This window comes from Nicotiana sylvestris, chromosome 3 (assembly GCF_000393655.2).
Source record: "Nicotiana sylvestris chromosome 3, ASM39365v2, whole genome shotgun sequence".
NCBI classification, from domain to species: domain Eukaryota; kingdom Viridiplantae; phylum Streptophyta; class Magnoliopsida; order Solanales; family Solanaceae; genus Nicotiana; species Nicotiana sylvestris.
In genome coordinates, this window is record NC_091059.1 from 99,277,143 (window position 1) to 99,301,621 (window position 24,479).

Consider the following 24,479-nt stretch of genomic DNA (forward strand, 5'->3'; position numbering starts at 1 on the left):
CGTAAAGCTAAAGAAATCATAATTTGGACATTTGTAGAGAAAGTTATGATTGATTGAAGATGACTGGTGGAGCAGTTTCTCCAGAAATTTTCTGATTTCATAGAGCCGATTTAGAAGCTCATATCTCGGGATATATAAAGAGTTATATGGTGTACAACCTATCAAATTAAATATCTTTGAGTCTAGTTTCTAAATCTTCATACCGTTTGTCATTTGGATATTTATACAAGACGTTATGGGTGTTTAAACAGAAGGTGTCCGACAAGAAACAATTTTAATAGGATGTACAACTTGTATAGCACAAGTGCAAGGTACAACTCGACGAAGCACGGACAGATTCTTTTAAACACGGATTTTACTTATTTCTTTCATTTCTTTCATTTGGCTTGGATTATTTTGGAGAGAATTTCAAGGGAGATTTCATCAAGCATCAAAGGTGAGTTGTTTCTACTTATTTTCAAGTTAAATACATGGATTAGAGCTGAAAACTCAAGTAATTTATGGACAAAAATAGTGGTTTAGGGCTTGAAACTTAAGAGAATTAAATGGTGATTTGAGGGGTCAAATGAACTCCGATTTTTGTGAATTTGGTATGTATAGACTCGTGGCAAGATAAGGGTCGTATTGATGTAAAAATATCTGAATTTCGAGACGTGGGCCCGGGGCTCGGGTTTTGCTAATTTCGGGATTTTCGACATTTTTCTAGTCTTTTCGATTGGGTTATATTCCCTTAGCCTATTGTAACGTATTCATTGTGGTTTTGACTAGATTCGACGCGCGAAGAGGTTGATTCAAGAGGAAAGGGCATTGCGGACTAGTCTACGGCCGATTAGAGGTGAGTAATAGATATAAATGCTATTTTGAGTGTTTGAAATCCCGGACTTTCATATCATAACGCTATATTGAGGCGTGACACGCACTCCATGGTGAGTGCGGGGTCGGATATTATTGGGGATTGTGACTTGGTACATCCCGTGTGATGTTTATACTATACTGGTGATTGATACACATACTTCATTGATATTACGGGGCTTGATGCCATGTTTGGGGCCTTGTGCCGATTTGTAAAATCCTTCGAGGATTGATATTACTGCTTAGCATGATTTGCATATCATTTAATTTCAGTCCAAGGTTTTAAATGCTGTTTTGCAAACTCAGCCATAATTCTAAGTGTTGAAAACTTAAATGATATTTTTAAATGTATTCCGGGCTGGGAACTTCTGTTTTGTAAATGCCCAAGGGGCTTATTATATTATTTTCTGGACTGATTATAAAGTGACTTGAAACAGTGGTAACAATGACACTGTGTGATATACTTGAAACAGTGGTAACAATGACACTGTGTGATATACTTGAAACAGTGTTAACAATGACACTGTGTGATATACTTGAAATAGTGGTAACAATGACACTGGATGATATACTTGAACAGTGGTAACAATGGCACTGTATGATATAAATTGGTCAGGTAACAATGGCTGACTGGTCAGGTAACAATGACTGACCAAGATATTGCGCTTGGGCTGTAGGAGCCCCTCCGGAGTCTGTACACACCCCTAGTGAGCGCCGTCGACGATAAATAAATATGGATGGCTCGGGCTGCACGCCGCAGTGGGTACTGGAATGTACCATCATATGCATTGCATTGCATTCATGTATTTGTATTTATACTGGTGTTTAGCTGCTCAGTTCCATATGTTGCTGTATATTTGGATTTTAGCTTACTTTGTGTATTTACTGGATTTTCTTATCTTCGGACTGTAGTTACTTTTATTACTCACTGGGTCGGAGTACTCACTTTACTCCCTGCACCTTGTGTGCAGATCCAGGGCAGTCTCAGGCTCAGTAGATCCAGTTGATCAGCAGATCCAGCCTCTGGGAGTATCGAGGTAGCTGCACGGCGTTCGCAGCCATTGATCTTCTCCCTCCTATCCTATCTCTTTATTTCCGCATTATCAGACTTTGGATATACCATGTATTAGGATGATATTCTGTATTCTAGAGGCTCAGATTCGTGACACCGGGTCCTAGTGAGATTATATTGTGTATTTTGTTAAAATCTTCAGTACTTTAATCTTGCTTAATTGATATTTTTTTCCGCTATTTTAGATAAATTGGGTTAAGTATTGAATAATGGTCGGGCTTGCCTAGTAGTGTGCTGGGCGCCATCACGACCGGGATTTGGGTCGTGAAAAAACCCCAGAAGTTAAGTCATGCTTGCAAGTTTATATTATTAATCTTAAACCAAGCTTTTTCACCATTCAAACTACTTACAAACTTCAACAAGATTATCATAACTACACTAGAAACTAGACATGCTAATATTCAATAATCAAACAACAAGTATAACATGAAGCACATCATCTTTTCATTGCATTAAATCAACATAGAATAAGGTAGGTAAGGTTTACATACCTAAATGCAGAAATAATAGCAAAAGGTTAAGTAATGTAAACACAAGACAAAAATTGACTTCTAAATACAGTAGTAACAGCTTCACTGTCAAACCATCATTATGCTCTAGATGATCAGACGTTTCCCAGAATTTTGGTTCTAACTTTTGGTGAAAAATCAGAAAAAAGAGCTAACAATGAAAATAATAGAGCTGCAATTTTTGGGGGTCTTTTAGGGTTCAGAAATCTGTTTTCAGGAGTGAGGGAAGGGTTCTATATATAGCCCCTAAAGAGTGCCATGTGCTGAAAGAATAAGGGAATTATTCCTTCAGCCTCAAAGGCATCTTTTTAACAAACTAGGACAAACGGCTGTCCCTTATTGGTTTCTGCACTTTGTGCTAACCAAATGAGGTCAGCTGCCCCTATTCTAGACCCTTCTTTCATTGGCCTTGCCTGAAATTCCCATTTCATATCCTTCCAATGACCCTCTTAAGTTTTTTGTCAGTTCAATTAGGGCCCTAGAAGTTTCTACTAATTTACAAACTAAGGAAAACAAAGATAAGACCAGAAGGGATCAAGAATCCAAATCAAAAATGCCAAAACAGAATCCTAATGATGAAATTTAAACCTAAAACTAATCTAATTAGTAAATAAAATACTTATTTAATTAAACCTAAACAGAATGGATTTAAAGGAACAATGCACTTACACAGTACTCAAATCAAAAATCAAAAATGGAACTTCAAAGATGAAAAATAGAAATTATCTTAAAACAAAGTACTGAAAACAAGACAGAAACATGAAGAAGAAAAATAAAAACACAATCATTTCATGCATTCAACCTGAAGATGAACCCTAATTAAATTAAGTTTGAAATTAGACTTATGATGATAAAGTTTTAACATGCTTCTGACTAATCCAAAGACCAGATGCAAAATAAGCAAACAAAGCAATTCTGAATAAAAGAAAAGAAGAACCTAAACCATGCGGCTAAAATCAGAAACAATTAAACATGAAGAGGAATCAAAGAAAAGAAAACAAATAAAAAAGAAAGTTAAAGGAATTACCTATATTTATTTCTTAAAGCAAAATGGACCAGCCAACAAACTTTGACCAAGTTTTAATAGGGTGACATGAACTTTAACCACAATTAATCGACTGTTCTCACTAAGAACAGTCGACTAATGGGAGTTTTGGGTTCAAACCAAACCGATAATTGACCAAAATCGAAAGAGGGGAAAGAACTAGGGTTTAAGATTTCCGGATTTAAGATTTGAAAAAGGGGGTTTTGGGGAATCGGCTATAAGATGGTGGTGAGGGCAAGCCAAGGATCATATGGTGTAAGTTTGGGACTGTTTCGGGTGATTTTGGGTTTTAAGGTCATATTTCAGATCCGAGATCGACGGAAATGGGTGGTGTTTTTGGGGAACTGATGGTGGAATGGTATTGGGAAAGGGCTCAATGTTGTGGAGGGTGAATTTGGGAGGATATGGAGCAACGGAGCCGCCGTGAGGTGACTTCCGACGGGTGGTCAGCAGCGGGGGCGGCGAGGGAATAAGGGCGGCTATGGTTTTTGGTTCAGAGAAGGGAGATGAAACTGAAGGGGTTCGATGTAGGGGGGAGGGTCTGTGTTAGGAGAGTTTTATATTAATTAGATGGCCAGTTCCTAGCCATTAGATTTAGTGATGATCAACAGCTGGGATGAAAGAGGGACAATATGGGGTCGTTTTGGGAGGCAGGGGTTGGACCGGGTAACCTGGTTTTGGGCTTGGTTTGAACCGATTTTTTGGGCATAAAATTAGCCCAATTCAAATTAAGCCCTTTCTTTCCTCAATTTCTTTCCTTATTTCCTTTTTCTTTGTTTTTTCTTTTCTTTTCTTTAATTAAAAATAATAAATTAAATTCCTAAATTAATCTAAATTATAAAATTAAACTAATTATCCAATTATAGATTTTTTAAAATTAGTTGATCCCAAATTAAAAAAAAGAAAGAAAATTGCTAATCTAAAATTAAAAGCTAAAATGTAAAATGAGCCAATTTTTTGTGGTTTTCATTTTATTAAAGCAATTAATTAACTAATTAATCCTAAAATATAAACACAAAATTTAATTGCAATGCATGATATTTTTGACATTTTTTCATAATTTTAACAGAATTAGACGTGCACAAAAATGCAAACAATTAACGAAATTCTACAAAAATCTTATAAATTGCAAACAATTTGGGAAAAATCCATTTCTTTAATTTGTAGGAGTATTTCACATAGGACAAAAATCACATGCTCACAGTTTCCCCTCTTTGCTCGGAAACACGAAGAGTTTTCGGGTAAAGATAAAGTGAGCGGATACGAGCGATTTTTGCCCGTTTGGATACTACGTGAGAAGCATTTTTAAAAGTTTGAAAGAACCCTGATTCCGAGGTTGCCTAATCCTTGCCTGTGAAGGAATCAGGTCAGTGTAGTATTGGAAGTTTTGGTAGCTGGACAACTAGGAAGCTGTGATTTCACTGCTGCTGCTGCTTCTATTGCTGCTACTGCTTGTTGAACTCCTTATTACACTGAGACAAAATGAAAAGGAGCTAGACTAATCTATTATCTATGAGTTACAAGAATCCTATCTATATATCCTCAAACTTGATCTTGAGACCTCTGCGGTTATGTCGCGCCTCTTGAACATGTTGACTTGCACTTTTGAGGTGAGCTGTTGTTATTCCTAACTTACATTGACCCCATTCTTCAAGCGGGCTCCTACTGTTATCTTGGGCTTAACTCTGAAATGTGTTCCCTTGTTTCCCTAGGCGGGTGCTTTAAAATTTGAGATCAATTCCCTTGTTCTCCAACTGAGCGCCTACTGCTGATATTTGAAGTGAATTCCCTTATTCTCCAGGTGGGCGCCTGTTGCCGATATTTGAAATGAGTTCCCTTGTTCTCCAGGTGGGTGCCTACTGCCGATACTTGAAATGAATTCCCTTGTTCTCCAGGTGGGCGCCTGCGATCAATACTTGAAATGAATTCCTTTGTTCTCCAAATGGGCGCCTACTGCCGATACTTGAAATGAATTCTCTTGTTTTCTAGGTGGGAACCTGATGCAAAAACTTGAAATGTATTCCTTTGTTTTCCAGGTGGGCGCCCGATGCAAAAACTTGAAATGTATTCCCTTGTTATCCAGGTGGGCGCCTGATGCAAAACTTGAAATGTATTCCCTTGTTATCCAGGTGGGTGCCTGGTGCCAAAACTTGAAATGTATTCCCTTGTTTTCTAGGTGGGCGCCTGATGCAAAAACTTGAAATGTATTCCCTTGTTATCTTGCTGGGCGCCTGATGCAAAAACTTGAAATGTATTACCTTGTTATCGAGGTGGGTGCCTGATGCTGAAACTCGAAATGAATTCTCTTGTTTTCCAGGTGGGCGCCTGATGCTAAACTTGAAGTGTATTCCCTTGTTATCCAGGTGGGTGCCTGATGCTAAAACTTGAAATGTATCCCTTGTTATCCAGGTGGGCGCCTGATGCAAAACTTGAAATGAATTCCCTTGTTATCCAGGTAGGCGCATCAAATGAATTCCCTTATTATCCAGGTGGGTGCCTGATGCTAAAACTTGAAATGTATTCCCTTGTTATCTAGGTGGGCGCCTGATGCAAAACTTGAAATGAATTCCCTTGTTATCTAGGTGGGCGCCTGATGAAAAAGCATGAATTGTATTCCCTTGTTATCCAGGTGGGCGCCTGATGCCGAAACTTGAAATGTATTATTCCCTAGTTATCCAGTTGGGCACCTGATGCAAAAACTTGAAATGTATTCCCTTGTTATCCAGGTGGGAGCCTGATGCCAAAACTTGAAATGTATTCCCTTATTTTCCAAGTGGGCGCCTGATGCAAAAACTTGAAATGTATTCCTTTTTTATCCAGGTGGGCGCCTGATGCAAAAACTAGAAATGTATTCCCTTGTTATCCAGGTGGGCGCCTGATGTTGAAACTCAAATTGAATTCCCTTGCTTTCCAAGTGGGCGTCTGATGCTAAATTTGAAGTGTATTCCCTTATTATCCAGGTGGGCGCCTTATGCTAAAAATTGAAATGTATCCCTTGTTATCCAGGTAGGCGCCTGATGTTGAAACTTGAAATGTATTCCCTTGTTATCCAGGTGGGCGCCTGATGCAAAAACTTGAAATGAATTCCCTTGTTATCCAGGTGGGCATCTGATGCTGAAACTTGAAATGTGTTCCCTTGTTATCCAGATGGGCACCTACCATTACAACAAAACAGACAAAACAAAAGAAACTTTTCTGCCCCAGTTTGATACTGGGAACATCTGTGAGTGTTAACCAAATAATGTTATCCAAAAGAGCTACAAGAATTTAAAAGCTAAATCCCATTATCCAGGAGGGCCTTGAACATTAAATCTCATTATCTATGAAGGTCTTAAAAACTTAAAACTAAACCCCATTATCCAGGAGGGTCATGAGAACTTGAAATTAAATCCCATTATCCAGAAGGGTCCTGAAAATTTACGTCGAACCTGTCTGGCACATGCTTTCCTCATGAATGGGTTCCTCCGGAACAAACCAAATTTCCTGCCCCTGTTTCAATCAAAGAAAACCTTATCAGTTGAAAATGCGGTGGTTAGTTTGCGGTATTCTTGCTTGAAGATGGCATTTCCACTACCATGCTTTGTTCTGATTAGCTGCCTTGGGGTAGCAAAGAATTGTTTGACCTTCTAATCGAATCTCAACCAAGAATTCTGAATGACCCGAGCACCTCACACTCATCTTGTTGTTTTACATTTCTGCCCTTCCAATTTGAACTTTTATATTTCCTAAAAATTCACGAAACCAAATGACCACTTGAACTCCCATTAACACCTTATTTCTCATTTTGAAACATGCTATTTCTAGTATGCTTTGACCGCACTTTTTTTTGTGCAATTTGAAAGTTGGTAATAAGCTTTGAGATCCTTTCTTGCTTGCTCAAAAAGGCTAACATTGGGAAAGAATTAGATAAGTAGACCCAAAAGAAAACAAAATGAAGTGACTTCGAGAATTAGGAATAAAGAGGAAAATTTGAAACAAGATGATTATTTGAGGAAGAATGGAAAAGAGACTTATCTAAGTGAAGCAGCTGGCACCAATAATTATGACATGCATTTCGGATTAAACATCCCAAACCGTTTACCTAACCAGACCGTTTACCTAACCGTTTTCATACTTTGAAACCGGGATTTTCCATAATCCAATCTCTCTACAAAGTCACGAGCCTCATTTGGCTTGTAGTGCCCTGACGGGTTTTTACCAATAAACCTCTCTCACTTGTTTATCTCTCAACTCACTATCGCCTTACAGTGCCCGCGAGGGTTTTCACCAATAAGACTCTCTCATTTTTTTAATTTTTCTCTTAGCTTTCCATCGCCTTATGGTGTCCGTGAGGGTTTTCACCAATAAGATTCTTTAATTTATTCATTTTCCTTGTGTAGAATGGAGTGTTGCCCATGATGTGAATCATACCTCTATTTTGTTTGACATGGCATTCCTCAAAGATTGATTGGAAGGTCTTTCTTTGGACCGTAATGTAGGCTTTTGGATCGGGTTGGAAAGAAAAGGCGGTATGCATGCTCAAAACAGCTTAAAATGAAAGGATTTCGAATTACAACTTTTGGAATCAGATTTTTTATAAAACCACAACTTCTGCCCCAGTTTCTGTGAGTCTGGGGAATTTTGAATTTTTATTTTTATGGGACCGAACCGTGAGGCTGCCTACGTATCCTTAAAAAGAATTAGGTCGAACGTAGTTCAAGACATAGGAATTGCTTTGTTTTTGTTACTTTTCTCTTTTTCCTTTCTTTTCTTTTCTTTTCTTTTCTTTTCTTTTTCTTTTCTTTATTTTGCTTTACCACTTTTTCATTTTTTTCTTTTTTTCTTCTCTTTTCCTATTTTTTCTTTTTATTTATATTTTTTGTATCTGTATTTCTAAACTCTGCTTCTGATTCCAAAAGAGGGGTATGAAGGAAAATAAATAAGGCTCAAAAGGGGTAACAAAGGTTAAAGTGTTTAGATAGCAGAATAATATGCCTTCGTCATTCCAATCTTCAAAACATGCCAAATACAAACAACATAATTCGAACACAAACCAAAGAAATCATACATAATATCTCTTGACTACATCAGAATTGATAGCCATATCTACACATTTGCCTTCTATATATGTTAAATACAAAGAACCATTGGACAACACTCTTATTACAATGAACGACTGCTGCCAATATGGGGTGAAATGTGGAAGGATGCATTTCAACACTTGTTGACTGTTACGCCCCGCAATATTACGTCAATATTACATCCCGCAGTTGTATATTACGATTGATGTTACGTCGTGCAGTATTAAGTTACGATGGTGTTGCACCCAATAGTATTTTACATTAAATTTGTCGTAAGCTAATTGACAGCAGTCCAAGGAAAAGACTATTTGGGGATTATAAGGATTATGCTATTTCACAAGTGATTAGTAAATTCACGAAGGTGAAGGGGCAGCAAGTCTGAGAAAAAGTTTTTGTCAAAATTTGGCATTTTGGGTAAATACGGTCTGAGTTAAAATACCCGGTATTTATAGACTAGTACCATACAAGGTACCACATAGCCATGATAGAAAGATGTATAAGGTATGTGAAAGGTGAGTAATATTTTAAGTAAGTGGGAATAATTCTCAATTTTACGGGTAATTGACTAATTACCGGGTAACGGGACATTACCTAATTAATTATGGGGATAATTAAGGAATTAAGTGGGTAATTGTTGGATAAGCCTAAAGGGCTCAACGTGGCAGCAAGTAAGCTCAAAGCACATGACTAATTAGTCATGTAGGATTAGTGGCATCAACGTATATCTTTCTTAAATAACTAAAGGTGTGTATCAAAAATTGGTCTCTTTTAAATTACATCTTCTTTAAGAGTTTGATAACACTTCGGGGCAGAGAACAACAAAACAAGTCTCGCCCCAATTGCCATTTTTTGTTGCTAATTTGGACTCTATTTGGTCGGACATAGAAGTGTTTCTTATTGCGTAGTGGAAAATGACTTCAGTCTCAAAGTTATTTGTAGTTTCTCTGGAATAAAATGCATACATTAAAACCTTCTCTTTTACAATCGTGACAACCTACCATCGATCAAAAACAAAAGTCTTGCCTCCTCATTTCATTATTAATAAGAAATAACAGAACACTAAGCACCCGAAAAGAAAAGGTTTCCGACGAATTCTTGCAACAACGCAATTCCAACGTGAATTTGTTAGAATCATAGCAACGTAAAATTTTACGGTTCTAAAGGAGTACGGTGCAATCTTCTCCAAGAGTATTATATGGAGTTTTCCCTACCCCTAGGTATGTTAAGGCTATCCCTTCTTTCTTTTGTCATGATCTATACGATACGAACGAAACGTGCAAATACACAAATTCCATATATGACTCTATTCATAGATGTATTAGAAGTGACTATGTTCTTGAATCTCCATATGTCTTATTATTCCATCGTCTGTTCATGGGTCTTAGAAAATCCGTAAAATAATGTTACGATAGTAATCAGCGGTATAATGGTCTTATGACGTATCGAGAAATTTTGTTATTGTATTTCATATGCATTTCATGCATTTATACATGTACATTGACCCATGACTCAGACGGCGTTATATACGCGTATATATGTATGTATATATATGTATATGGGATATGGGAAAAGGTTACGGCGTTATATACGCACCACCACCTGATCAGCTAGTATATGATGATGATGTTGCCCACAGTGGCTGAAATATGATTCAAACAACATTATATACGCATATATGAGTATGTATTCAAATGGTGTTATATACGCATATATATGTATGTATTCAAACAGCATTATATATGCGTATATATGTATGTATATATATATATATGTATATGGGATATGGGAATGGTTATGGTGTTATATACGCACCACCACCTGATCAGCTGGTATACGATTATGACTTTGCCCATAGTGGCCGATATGATATGATGAGATTCCCTCAGAGGCTGATAATGTTATGAAACATATACCTATGCACGACATGACATTCATACGCATATGCATGACGCTGAAAGTAATTTATGATTTACAAAGTTATTCAGACTTACGGGTTGAGTCATGTACTCTATATGTCTTCCATGTCTCCTATGTATTTATTTATGTGCCTTACATACTCGGTAGATTATTCGTACTGACATCCCTTTTTGCCTGGGGACGCTGCGTTTCATGCCCGCAGGCCCTAATAGACAGGTCGAGAGCCCTCCAAGTAGGCTATCAGCTCAGCGAAAGATGTTGGTGCGCTCCATTTGCTTCGGAGTTGTGTATTTGGTTAGTATGATTTAGATGTCTATTGTTTGGTATGGGGGGACTTTGTCCCGACCTTTGTGACACTTATGTACTCTTAGAGGCTTGTAGACATATGTCGTGTACGTGAAAGATTGTACAACCTTGTCGGCCTATGTTTGATTTTATAAATGATTATGTTATCCTATTAGGCCCATATGTCACATGTATATAATAATGTAATAAGAAAGGTACATTACGTTGGTACTCGGTCAAGTAAGGTACTGGGTGCCCATCGCGGCCCATCGGTTTGGGTCGTGACAAAAGTGGTATCAGAGCAGTTCTGTCTTAGGGAGTCTACAGGCCATGTCTAGTAGAGTCATATTTATGGGTGTGTCGTGCACCACATTTATAAGCAGGAGGCTACAGGGCATTTAAGATTGTCCCTCTTTATTCTTACTCTAGAACATGTGGTAGAGCTGAGTCATAGGAATTCAAATTCCTAAATCATATTCGCAATAAAACGGTACCCATATCCGGAAAGAAGGTTGGAAAGAGAGATTGTTGTGTAAAAGCTGAGTCAGAGGAATTGGATTTTTGTATGATGTCTACGATAAGTAAATATGAGGTCTTTAGTAGATCATGGGTATATTGAAAGGTGTAAGCTTCCTGATAAGAAGCCTTAAGACAAGAATGTCTATCCATCCTTATGGTAAAGGACAATGAGATATTAAGAAGATAAGTACAAGTTTCAACAAGAAAAAGAAGTAATAGGAAGAAAAGTACGAGGCACCCAATTGATGAAGGCTAGCGGCGTTTATAATTAAGGCAGAGGAACATAAGTTTTTTGAGTTATATTCAATAGTAATAGAGGTATATACAATTGGTCGCACCCATTCAAGATATTCCCTATGGGGATTAACAGAAGTAGTATACAAAGATATGACGGATGAATTGTTTGCGTAGGTGACATTTCCAAAGGATATTGCAAATATGCTAATAGATCTCTTTATCAGACACCAGATGGTGCACTCTGAAATAGTGCAGCCAGATATGAGTACTACAAAGACATGCACTATAAGCCTTGAAGGGATAAATATTACCTTAGTGTGGCTCGCATCCCTAGTAAAGCGAGAACGTTAAAGCAGCTTGAAGAGCCATTGAATAGAGCAAAGGGAAGATAAAAGCAAAAGAATGCCTTGTTCAAGTTTTCAAAATAAAGTGAGTGGCATAAATGTTAGTAGTAAATAAGAAAAGAGTTAATGAAGCATTATGAATAAGGTGTGATACATGGATAAAAATGGTAGAGCGTTACAGAACCTATAGTTAAATGAAGGAAGAGACGAAAGGATATGGGCCTTAAGACAACGAAAGAGTATAGGCCATAAGGTTATATCTTCACTTCGAGAAATAAGTTCGTGACTCCAACGCGACTACCAGAGTGGAGAGTTAATTCCTAGAGTAACAGAAATAAGTATGGATTGGTGAACAAGATAAACAAAACATGAATTAGGGACTGAGTGATTGGTGATAGTCGCCATCATAAGAATTTCAAATTTTGTTCCGCCAATAATAGAATGGACGACAAAAGAAGATTCATGAGAAATTTAGAGAGTGGTCATCCAGGGAGACACTTCCCTAAAGCAAGCAATGTGAGCAAAGTTAAGCTTAAGAGACTATATGTGCCAGTTACGCTAAGTGTCACCCTCGCGAATAAGGGAATTTGTCATCTTTGGTACAGAAAGATTGCCGCAAGGTGAGTAAAGATCATTGATTTTGAGAAATGATGGCAAAGATGAAGAGATAAAACATCTATAGGTAGATCCTCGTGGATTTATCTCCTAGTACACCCCTAAATGAGGCAATATGGAGTAATGTGGCATTAAGTCAGAATTAAGTAGTTCTAGTGACTATGGAATGGTAAAGGAAGAATGCGATAAATGAAAGAGGAATGAGATGGCACTTATCCAAATCTTATAAATACGCTATGATTCAAGAATATTGTGCAAGCACGACGGCAAAGAGAGGGAGTAAAGGTTCCTGCCCGAGCTGTTATTAGTAAATATGGAGCCAGTGCGAGACGTAAGTTAAGACAAAGGAAATAACCCAAGAAAGATTACGAGGAATATTGATATGAGAGTGGGCCAATGAGTAGTTAGTAATTGGTCAGAAGATCCCAGTTATGGTTAAACAGGAAGTTACAGACGAGTTATCAAATCGTGTAAAATAAACATAGTAGAACCCAACATGGAGAATTCAGTCTCGAAGAATATCATTATAATACTTGAGATATATTCAAACAAGAGTCAGGATAGTTAAAGGTACTGTATGAGAGTTACGGGGTTAAAAGAATGTGCCACTGGGAAAGCAATCAAGATATCAGTTTAGAAGCAACCATGCAAGCATAGGGGCATGGAAGTAAGCAACTACGGAAGATTATAGGCAAGTAAGGACATAAAAAAAGGTCCATAATAAGCTCACAGCTTTACGAAAGTCAAGGGTTCTCCCTAAGTACTACAATGAAAGACTAGCTGAGGAGATCAGAAAGGAGGCTTCAACCTAAGCACAACGACCTAAAGAGGAAATGGCCATGTAACAACAATCTTGCAACAATATGGTAAGCATTCCAAAGGAAAGTGGCACCTACCGTGGCTAATGAATAGGAAGTAAGAGTTAAAAGTAATATTCGAGATCATATGAGTTGTATAAAAACTTTGGCAAGTATGGCACTAAGATAAGCTAAGTATGTATGCAACGAGGGTGGGCAGAAAGACCAGGAAAAGTAATAGCTTACGTTGAAAGAAAGCTAAGATGGAAAAAAAATTGATCAATGATCGAGAGTTAGTACATTATGGATACACTCAAGATTCTGGAGCATTATCCAGGAAGCATATTGTTGACAATCATACAGCCACAGAAGGCTTCGGTATAAGTTAAAAGAAAGAATTAAGCCCTGGGCATAGACAAAGGATTGAATTGTTAGAAGATTGTATCATGGACATTCCATAACGCCTATGAAAGGCTAAAGAAATAACTGATACCATGAGCCACAGATCGAAAGATAGCTTAATCCTACGTAAAGGCTGATCAGAAGGAAGAGGAAACTAAAGAATTACATCACCCAAGTAAATCAAAAGTCTGGTTATTGGACCTAGGAAAAATTATAGAAGTTGTGCTTGAGAACATGACAAAATTACTCTTAATATCGGATGTTCAAGAGAAATAACACAACAACCATAATCTCTAATGGCTCTACAAGGAAGCCAGTTAGAAGAAGTACCAGCCTCATAAGAAGTCAGTACGAAGCTCCCACCAGATTGTGTATGTACCAGAGGTACGAGTATTATAATAAATATTCAAGTTATGGACGTGAATTACACCTAGATGGAAGGTAGGTCACAAAAGAGATAGAAGATACGATGCGAGATTTTAAGGTAAGAAGGTAAAGGTAAACAGCGTACAAGATATCAAGGGAAGAATATGTGAATAATCCATACTCCGGATAGAAGGCCAGAAGTGCTGAGATTCAATATCCAGGAATGATAGCGACATAGTCAGTGGCATATCTCATAGCCTATGGTTTCTAGGTATCGAGGAAGCTAATTAAGACATTAAAGAAGAATTAGAGGCGATATGATGTCTCACTTGATGTCCCAGAATGACATAAGGAAATCTATGATGCAAGCAAGTTGAAGGTTGCAAGTAATATAAATAGAGTTGTATAGGTCCCAAGTCATTGTATGGTGAAGCGACAAGATTCTAGAAGGCAAGAGTAACGATAAGAAAGGGCGAGTAAAAAGGTAACGGAAATGGATAAGTCCTCAAGATTAAGCCCATGACAACTAGAAGAACATATGGTTTCTCTAAATTATACAAAGCTCACTATAGCCTGAATAAACTCAAAGGAGTCTAAGACTAATAGCATTAAAAATGCCACCCTGGTAATAGAATGAGATTGTGATTGTGATAGCTAAAAGATGACGTTTGGGCCTTCGATTTAGTAATGATTCAACGAAGAAAAGAAACGGATCTTATGATTTGGACAAGATTAAAATACTCACGCAAGGTGAATCGCATTGGGATGTTGTGAGGTATGGTTATGGAAGCAGGGTATCGCCCCAGGTGGATCAATCTAATCATTTCAGATGTTCCCCGATAAAATGTGAATCCTAGCAGCAATATTACATAAAAGGTTAAGTTATCAGGGGTATATTGTAGATCAATATTGAGGTGAATCAACAATAGATGGACAAAAGCTACAAAGTATGAGATAAGATTAGGCCATCATTTTAAAGAAGAACAATAATAAGGAAGCATTAAAAGGACTTAAATTTATACATATGGAATGACCAACGAGAGTAAGCTGGGACTTGGTAGCAGACCTCAGCAATAATAAATTAAAGTAAGAGCTATGGCAGTAAATTCATACGGATGGTTAAACGGACCTATGCGATGAGATTTAGCAATATTCGTAAATCCAACAAAATATCAAGAAGAGGACTTCAATATACCCATAGAGGCCTAGAGAGGCATCCTTTTAAGCCTTGTATATACAAAGTAAGGCCTACAGATTGACTAAAAGGTATATGGAAAAAGGAAAGATGAATCACATAAGTGCACCTACAAAGCCAGGGTCATACAAGCTGCATGACAGCAAGTAACAGAAGTTACAAGATTAGGAAGATTTCGACCACAGGTCATGATATGAGCAAAAAGACTAAAGGAGGAAAATACCCTAGACATTGGATTTATTCACAGAGCAAATGCTTAAATGGCAAGAAGAGTATTAAGGTATTCACAAGAGCTATAAGTTACGAAAATAATAAGAGCATCAGTCAACATTCGAGGACGAATGTTCCAAAGGGGGGAATGATATTACGCCCCACAATATTACGTCAATATTACATCTCGAAATTGTATATTACGATTGATGTTACGTCGTGCAGTATTAAGTTACGATGGTGTTGCACCCAGTACTATTTTACGTTAAATTTGTCATAAGGTAATTGACAGCAGTCCAAGGAAAAGACTATTTGGGGATTATAAGGATTATGTTATTTCACAAGTGATTAGTAAATTCACGAAGGTGAAGGGGCAGCAAGTCTGAGAAAACAAATTTTGTCAAAATTTGGCATTTTGGGTAAATACGGCCTGAGTTAAAATACCCGATATTTATGGACTAGTATCATACAAGATACCACATGGCCATGATAGAAATATGTATAAGGTATGAGAAAGGAGAGTAATATTTTAAGTAAGTGGAAATAATTCTCAATTTTACGGGTAATTAATTAATTATCAGGTAACGGGACATTACCTAATTAATTATCGGGATAATCAAGGAATTAAGTGGGTAATTGTTGGATAAGCCTAAAGGGCTCAACGTGGCAGCAAGTAAGCTCAAAGCACATGACTAATTAGTCATGTAAGATCAGTGGCATCAACGTGTATCTCTCTTAAATAACTAAAGGTGTGAATCAAAAATTGGTCTCTTTTAAATTACATCTTCTTTAAGAGTTTGATAACACTTTGGGGTAGAGAACAACAAAAGAAGTCTCTCCCCAATTGCCATTTTTTTTTTTTGCTAATTTGGACTCTATTTGGTCGGACATAGAAGTGTTTCTTATTGCGTAGTGGAAAATGACTTCAGTCTCAAGTTATTTGCAGTTTTTCTGGAATAAAATGCATACATCAAAACCTTCTCTTTTACAATCGTGACAACCTACCATCGATCAAAAACAAAAGTCTTGCCTCCTCATTTCATTATTAATAAGCAATAGCAGAACGCTAAGCACCCAAAAAGAAAGGTTTCCGACGAATTCTTGCAATAACGCAATTCCAACATGAATTTGTTAGACTAATAGCAACGTAAAATTTTGCGGTTCTAAAGGAGTACGGTGCAATCTTCTCCAAGAGTATTATATGGAGTTTTCCCTACCCCCAGGTATGTTAAGGTTATCCCTTCTTTCTTTTGGCATGATCTATACGATACGAACGAAACGTGCAAATACACAAATTCCATATATGACTCTATTCATAGAAGTATTAAAAGTGCCTATATTCTTGAATCTCCATATGTCTTTTCATCTGTTCATGGGTCTTAGAAAATACGTAAAATAATGTTATGATAGTAATTAGAGGTATAATGGTCTCATGACGTATGTAGAAATTTTGTTATTGTATTTCATATGCATTTCATGCATTTATACATTGACCCATGACTCAGACGGCGTTATATACGCGTATATATGTATGTATATATATTTATATGGGATATGGGAAAAGGTTACGACATTATATACGCACCACCACCTGATCAGCTGGTATATGATGATGATGTTGCCCACAGTGGCTGAAATATGATTCAAACGGCATTATATACGCATATATGGGTATATATTCAAATGGCGTTATATACGCATATATATGTATGTATTCAAACGGCGTTATATATGCGTATATATGTATGTATATATATACGTCGAATTGTTCTCTTTTGATCACCTATGGCCTGCACCGGATACACCCCCATCTTGATGTATTCCTAGATATATGGAACCATGGTTCACCATCAATTTTCCTCTTCAACTACATTACAGTAAGCATGCTGATCACGTACTTGAATATGTAGAGGGCCAACATAAGCCTTATCCGCATGGTGTAACATTGACGCCAAGGTAGCCAGGGCATCAGCAATCTCATTATGAATCCTAGGAATATGCCTGAACTCTACTGATCTGAATCGTTGACAAAGATCGTGCAAATATTGTTGATACGGTATGAGCTTTAAATCTCGAGTCTCTCATTCTTCCTGAATCTGGTGCACCAACAGATCCGAATCTCCCAAGACCAAGACTTCATGGACTCCCGTATCTACAGCTAACCTTAAACCCAGAATGCATGCCTTGTACTCAGCCATGTGTTAGTGCAATAGAAACAAAGCTGGGCCGTAACAGGGTAGTGATACCCTGTTTCAGAAATGAGCACAACCCATATTCCGACACCTCATGTTAGAGGATCCATCAAATAAAAGTTTCCAACCTGGCTTTTCATCCTGCTCCACCTCATCAATATGCATCACCTCTTCATCAGGAAAATAAGTCCTCAATGGCTCATACTCTTCATCCACCGGGTTCTCGGCCAACTGGTCGGCCAATGCTTGGGCTTTCATCACGGTTCGAGTAACGTAGATGATGTCAAACTCTGTGAGCAAAATCTTCCACTTTGCAAGTCTTCCTGTGGGCATAGGCTATTGAAAGATATACTTTAGAGGATAAAGGCGAGAAATGAGGTAATTAGTGTAGGACAACAGATAATGCTTCAACTTTTGTGCCACCCAAGTTAGGGCGCAGCATGTCCTTTCAAGGGGAGTATACATAACCTCATAGGATGTGAACTTCTTGCTGAGATAATAGATGGCTTGCTCCTTCCGGCCAGTTATGTCATGTAGATCCAACATACAACCGAATGAATTATCCAGGACTGTCAAATAGAGAATTAAAGGCCTTACGGGTTCCGGCGGGACCAACACGGGTGGGTTTGATAAGTACCCCTTGATCTTATCAAATGTCTCCTGGCACTCATCAGTCCATTTGACCGCAACATCCTTTTTCAGCAACTTAAAAATGGGCTCACAGATAGTCGTGTGTTGAGCAATAAACCTGCTAATGTAGTTTAAACGCCCGAGCAGACTCATCACCTCAGTATTATTCCTTGGCAGTTATAATTCTTGGATAGCTTTGATCTTTGACGGATCCAGCTCAATGCCTCGCCGACTGACTAAGAACCCCAGCAGTTTTCCAGACGGAACACAAATGCACACTTGGAAGGGTTAAGCTTAAGATTGTACCTGCTGAGCCTCTGGAAAAACTTCCTCAAATCTCCGACATGGTCGGACTGTTGCTTTGACTTTATGATCGCATCATCTACATAAACCTCAATCTCCTTGTGTATCATGTCATGAAACACAGTAGTCATTGCCCTCATGTAAGTTGTCCTAGCATTTTTCAAACCAAATGGCATTATCCAGTAGCAATAAGTTCCTCATGGTGTGATGAATGCTATCTTTTCTGCATCTTCCTCATCCATCAAGATCTGGTGGTACCCCACATAGAAATACATAAAAGACCCGATCTCATGCTTGGCACAGTTGTCAATCAAAATGTGGATATTTGGCAATGGAAAATTATCCTTTGGACTTGCTTTGTTGAGAACGCGGTAATCAATTCACACCCTAGTTTTACCATCCTTCTTTGGCACTAGCACAACATTAGCTAACCAAGTAGGGTATCGCGTGACTCGAATGACCTTTACATCTAACTTTTTTGTGATTTCTTCCTTGATCTTCATACTCATGTCAGTCTTGAACTTCCTTAACTTCTGCTTGATGGGAGGGAATGCCGAATCAGTTGGCAATTTGTGAACTACCAAGTCAGTACTCAAACCCGGCATGTCGTCATATGACCATGCAAAAATGTCTTTATATTCAAACAGTGCTTTGATTATTTCTTCCTTGATTTGTGGTTCCAAGTGTACACTTATCTTGGTTTCCCTGATATTATCTAGATCCCTAAATTGATTGCTTCGGTTTCATTCAAATTAGGCTTGGGTTTCTCTTCAAAATGATTTAGTTCTTTACTAATTTCCTCAAATGCCTCATCTTCATCATATTGTGTTTCATCATCACACTCTATTTATTGGATTATTATTTTAGAGTTTGATTGGCTTTTAAGACTTGGCCAAAAATTCCTCATACATGTCATGCTATTGAAACCATCACAAAAAGAACGATACAAAGAAAGACAAAGATGACACTATCAGGAGTAACAGGAAAAGGGAAATTGCATTTCATTGAAAATAAAGGATAGGAGGGTTTGTTCATCAAAACAAGCAAAAAATAAAAATCTAGATTACAACCCTGGAATAATCCAGATAACAGAAAGGAAAACAAAGCAAACTACCAAGAATCCTTCCGAGTAGGGAAAGGAGTAGCATTCCAATTGTTAAGCTTCACTTTTGGACCAATAAACTGCACATCTGCCTTGCTGAAACCATCCTCGATTTCCACCATGTTCACTTCATCAAATAAACTCTAGAACCTTTCAATCAACTCCTCACAAAAGTCGAGCACAAGCTTTGGAACTGCTGACACCGAACACTTCACTACCCCTGACTTGACGAAAGACTTGGAGAGGTGTGGGATAGGCTTAGGGAGCAACCACGCCTTCTTTTCTGACTTTTTAGCCTTCTTCACATCATCCCCTGTAGGCTTGAACCCCATACCAAATGTACCCAGATTTTGACGTAGAGACACTAGCTGCATGATACCTTGCAAAGATGCGCCCAGACCCTTGCCCGGTACAAAACCATTCTTTACCATCTCATTTGCTACTATGACGGTTGCAAAAGCTAGCTTTGAACCTGGAATATATTCCCCTTCCGGAACCTTCTCAACTCACACTGTTTTGGAAACTTGGTAAACCCAAGGCCCCTTATCATCTTTAGCCTCAATAATCGGGACGGATGTATCATTATAAGCACATAAGTTCTCATCACCATGCACAACGATTTCATGTCTGTCCAACTCGAACTTTACCATCCGGTGCAGAGAAGACGGGACTGCTTTGGCAACATGTATCCAGGGCCTACCCAATAGCAAATTTTAAGAGATGGCCAACTCCATGGTGAATTCAACTGGTCCTATTGTCAGCTCGAGCACGATGTCGTCAATAGAATCTTTTCCCCCTCCATCGAAACCTCGGACACATATAACAATCTTGTGAATTCTACAAGTATCAATTTTTAGCTTTTGTAGAGTGGAGAGAGGGCAAATGTTTGGACTGGAGCCATTGTCAACTAACACCCTTGTGGCCACGGAATCTTCGCATTTCACTGTGAGGTAAAGAGCCCGGTTGTGCTCCGTACCCTCTGGAGGCAACTCATCATCCGATAAGGTGATCCTGTTCGCCTCGAATATCTTATTGGTAATCTTCTCCAAATGGTTCACTGTGATCTTATCAGGGACATGAGCTTCATTTAAGATCTTCATGAGGGCCCGACGATGCTCGTCTGAATGTATCAACAATGATAGAAGAGAAATCTGAGCGGGAGTCTTTCTCAATTGTTCCACTATGAAGTAATCATGCACCTTCATTTTTCTCAAAAATTCCTCCGCCTCCTCTTCGGTGACTGGTTTCTTCACTAGAATTGGACTATCTTTGAGTAGCTTGGCTTTCCCTAATTCCTCTAGGGCAAAGCATCTCCCCGAATGAGTCAACCCCCGGGTTTCATTAACTTTCTCTTCCACTTCTTTCAACTTATAAGTTACTAATACTCGATTGTAGTTCCACGGGACGGCCTTGGTGTCATCTACCGGTAGCTGGGTCACAGGTTTAATGACAATAGGAGCCGTACGAGCTCCTTACACAATTATAACAGGCTTACTTGCTACCCCCGGCACGACCACCTTCAGCTTTCCTTGCTTTGCTTCAGCATCATCTGGGGACCCCTTCATGCCTACCACGGACCTTAGCATTAAGCTTGCTTAGCTTGTCTGTCAACCCCTCAACTATCAAAGATGTTGCATTTGGAACAACTAGAGTTTTGACTGAATTACTTTCACTGGCACGGATCATCATGATAGACTTCAAAGGTTTCTCGGGATTCCCATCCTTATACACTATCTCAATCATATGTGTTTCGGCATGGGCTGGCAAGGGATTTTGATTGATTTTGGGCGCTTCTAGGCTTTGGACCTCAATCCGGTTTGTATCAATAAGCTCTTGGATGGCGCTCTTCAAATGCCAACACTTTTCTGTGTCATGCCCTAGAGCATCAGAACAATATGCACATCTGAGGGAATAATCCAGGTTCTTCGGAGGGGGATTTGGTAATTTTGACTCAATCAGCCTTAGAACGCCCAACTGCTTTAACCTCTAAAATAGACTGGTATAAGACTCTCCAAGCGGGGTAAAAGTTCGCTTCTGCTGCTTCCTTTATTTTCTATACTCCATCCTAGGGCAAAAGCTTAGACCAGTAGGGTTTTGGTATGTTTGTGAAGGTAGATAAGTATTTTGTAGAGCTGGTGCATGCCATTGCGGCTAATGAGGGGGTTGAGCATAAGACTGTGCACGATGGATATGGTATTGGGGTAGCATGACTGAATACTGAGGGTCTGGTGGTGGGAAGTATTGTTGGGGTTTATATGGAGTTTGGGTGTAGGTTTGAGACTAGGGTCTAGGCTGGGTGTAATGGTGCAGCGGACCCTTTGGGTCAGGCCACGATCCTGAGACGACCATAGCAACATCTTCTTTTTTCTTTTTCCCTAACACGCCCCCAATGCCATTTCGGATCGCTTGTGTGGTTGCTTTGATGGCAGAGTAACTCATGATCTTGCTCGATTTGAGCCCCTCCTATACCATTCCTCCCATCTTCACCACTCCATTGAAAGACTTATCTATGGCCGAGACCAGATGACCAAAGTAAGTAGGCTTTAAGGTCTGAAGAAAGCAATCCACCATTTCATCTTCCTTCATTGGAGGGTCGACTGTGTCTTCTGTTCTCTCCACTGGAAACCATACTCCTTGAAACTCTCACTGGGATTTTTCTCCACCTTAGTCAAAGATAGGCAATCTAGGACAATATCTACGTTGAAATGGAAATGTCGAGCAAAAGCCTGAGCCAAATCATCCCAAGTGTACCACCTGCTATTGTCCTGGAGGGTGTACCATTCCAATGTTGCACCACTCAAACTTTGACTAAAATATGCCATCAGCAATTCATCTTTTCCCCCAGTGCCCCTCATTTTGCTGCAAAATGTTAAGTGGGACACAGGGTCTCCATACCCATCGTACAAGTCAAATTTGGGCATTTTGAATCCAGCAGGCAGCTGGACATCAGGAAACAAGCACAGATCCTTATATGCCACACTCACTTGGCCACCTAACCCTTGCATATTTCTCAGCGACTACTCAAAGATTTTTACCTTCCTAAATATCTCCTCTTATTTTGTGCTTTTGGGTGGCTTCTCAGTTTCAACATGGTGTTCAAAGTGAGGAGTGTAGGAGTAGCGATCCGAGAATTTGAAGGTGGGCTGGCGTAGTACTGGTTGTCTTGGGCTTGGAATGTTGGCTCCCTAGATGATCGATGGAGGGTTTCTTGTGGAGCTGCTACGAAGACAGGGGTAACTGGCGGGGCAGGGTATGTGGGTGTTTTGGCTGGTGGAGCTTGGATGGTTTGGGAAGTGGTGCCATGATAGTGGTGGTAAGGGGTGAAGCTGATAACTAGGGATTCTAGTTCATGTTTCACTCCTTTTTGCTTGAGTTTTAATTAAAAATGTATACAAATAGTCCCAAAGGCTTACATGTTGTACTTGTTTGCAGGGTTTGGTCAAAAAAGTGACAAGTAGTCAAAACCAGCTCAAAAAGGAGTGAAGCATGCACAAATACCAAGAACAAGTCAAGGCACTACTGCAGCATGAAATCCACAGCAGCCGCAAAAGACCCACCACAGCTACAGACCATTTAGTGCGGTCCGCAGTGGATAAGTTCAGAGAGGTGCACTTTTGGGGGATTCAAGTAGTTTTGTCCTCGGAGGATTTCTCATGGCCGCAATAGCCTCTTCGCGGCCGCAATCCATTTTATGTGGTCCGTGGAGAGGGGATTCAGAGAGCTGGAGTTTTGAATATTGAATGCCAGACCGCAGTGAAGCCACTGCGGCTGTGGTGCAGTTTATGCAGCCCACGGTGGCCAAATTCAGAGAATGAAAAGTCAAGCCAAAAAGCTTCATCGTAGCTGTGGTGCATTTTCAGCGGTCCGCAGTACCTCTGTCAGGGGTATTTTTTTCCAGAAAATTCGACCTTGTATAAATACTTTCTTTTCACATTTTAGGGTATCAGTTAGAATCCAGAGCACATGAACGACGGTTTTGTTCCATTTTGAGTAATTTGTAGCTAGTTTAACATTGAATCTTCAAAATCATAGTATTGAATCTTCAAAATCATAGTTTGTAATCATATTATATGTGTTATTCTTCATCTAATTATCTGTTTTCTTCCATTATTATGAGTATCTAGACCCATTAGCTAGGGTTGTGGCTCAACCCTAGTGTGGGTATTTGATGGGTCTTTTGTTTTAAGGTTTAGATGTTTATGGGTGGTTGATATTTGGACTAATTTGTGTTTTCCATGTTGAATTAGTGGTTGCAAACACTAATTTGTGCCTTTTTGACTTATGCTCTTCTTGAGAAAGAGAGCTTGAGTCTAGAAAAATCAGTCCAACAAAGAACTAGGGTGTATTCAAGAGATTGATAGCCTCAATTAAAGGGTTAAACCTAGACATAGTAATACCCGACTTGAGCCTATATTACTTGCACAATTTTGACACCCAATTGGTCTTGAGAAAGTCAATTACGATAAAAATACTCAAGCTACCGAGAGGTATAGAGTGAGTAGTTCCAGGAATTGGCTATATCGCAATCCCCAACATAACAACTTTGCCTTAGGCTGTAGAACCCGTCAAGTATCCACCTAGGAGAAAGTCACTTCCCTAGTACCTCGTTATCTATTTAGAAAACCGTACAAACATTTACTCTTAGTTTTATTTAGAATCTTATTAGCATAATATTAGAACTAACAAACAAACAATTATGATTGGAAGTGTAATTAAGAGCACTACGCACTACTAGTTTAGATAGGAATCCAAATCCCAGTCAATCTAGCTCCCAATGGATTCGATCCCGACCATCTCTGGTAAAAGTTGCATCGACCGCTCTTGCCA

At 38.9% G+C, this 24,479-nt stretch overlaps 1 protein-coding gene and 1 long non-coding RNA gene across 2 annotated transcripts; one reads left to right on the forward strand and one right to left on the reverse strand.

Annotated features, from left to right (window-relative positions):
* The first annotated feature begins 766 nt into the window (after positions 1 to 766).
* On the forward strand, positions 767 to 2,103 carry LOC138886890 (uncharacterized). The gene is made up of 2 exons (XR_011405839.1): positions 767 to 835; positions 1,824 to 2,103. It is a non-coding gene; the product is annotated as an uncharacterized lncRNA (long non-coding RNA).
* An 18,262-nt stretch (positions 2,104 to 20,365) lies between these two features.
* On the reverse strand, positions 20,366 to 22,657 carry LOC138887736 (uncharacterized). Its single transcript, XM_070169516.1, has 3 exons — positions 22,279 to 22,657; positions 21,231 to 21,529; positions 20,366 to 21,082 (listed from the first exon to the last, which is right to left on the reverse strand). The coding sequence occupies exons 1-3, from the start codon at positions 22,655 to 22,657 to the stop codon at positions 20,366 to 20,368; spliced, it is 1,395 nt and encodes a 464-aa protein (XP_070025617.1).
* Between the last annotated feature and the right edge of the window lie 1,822 nt (positions 22,658 to 24,479).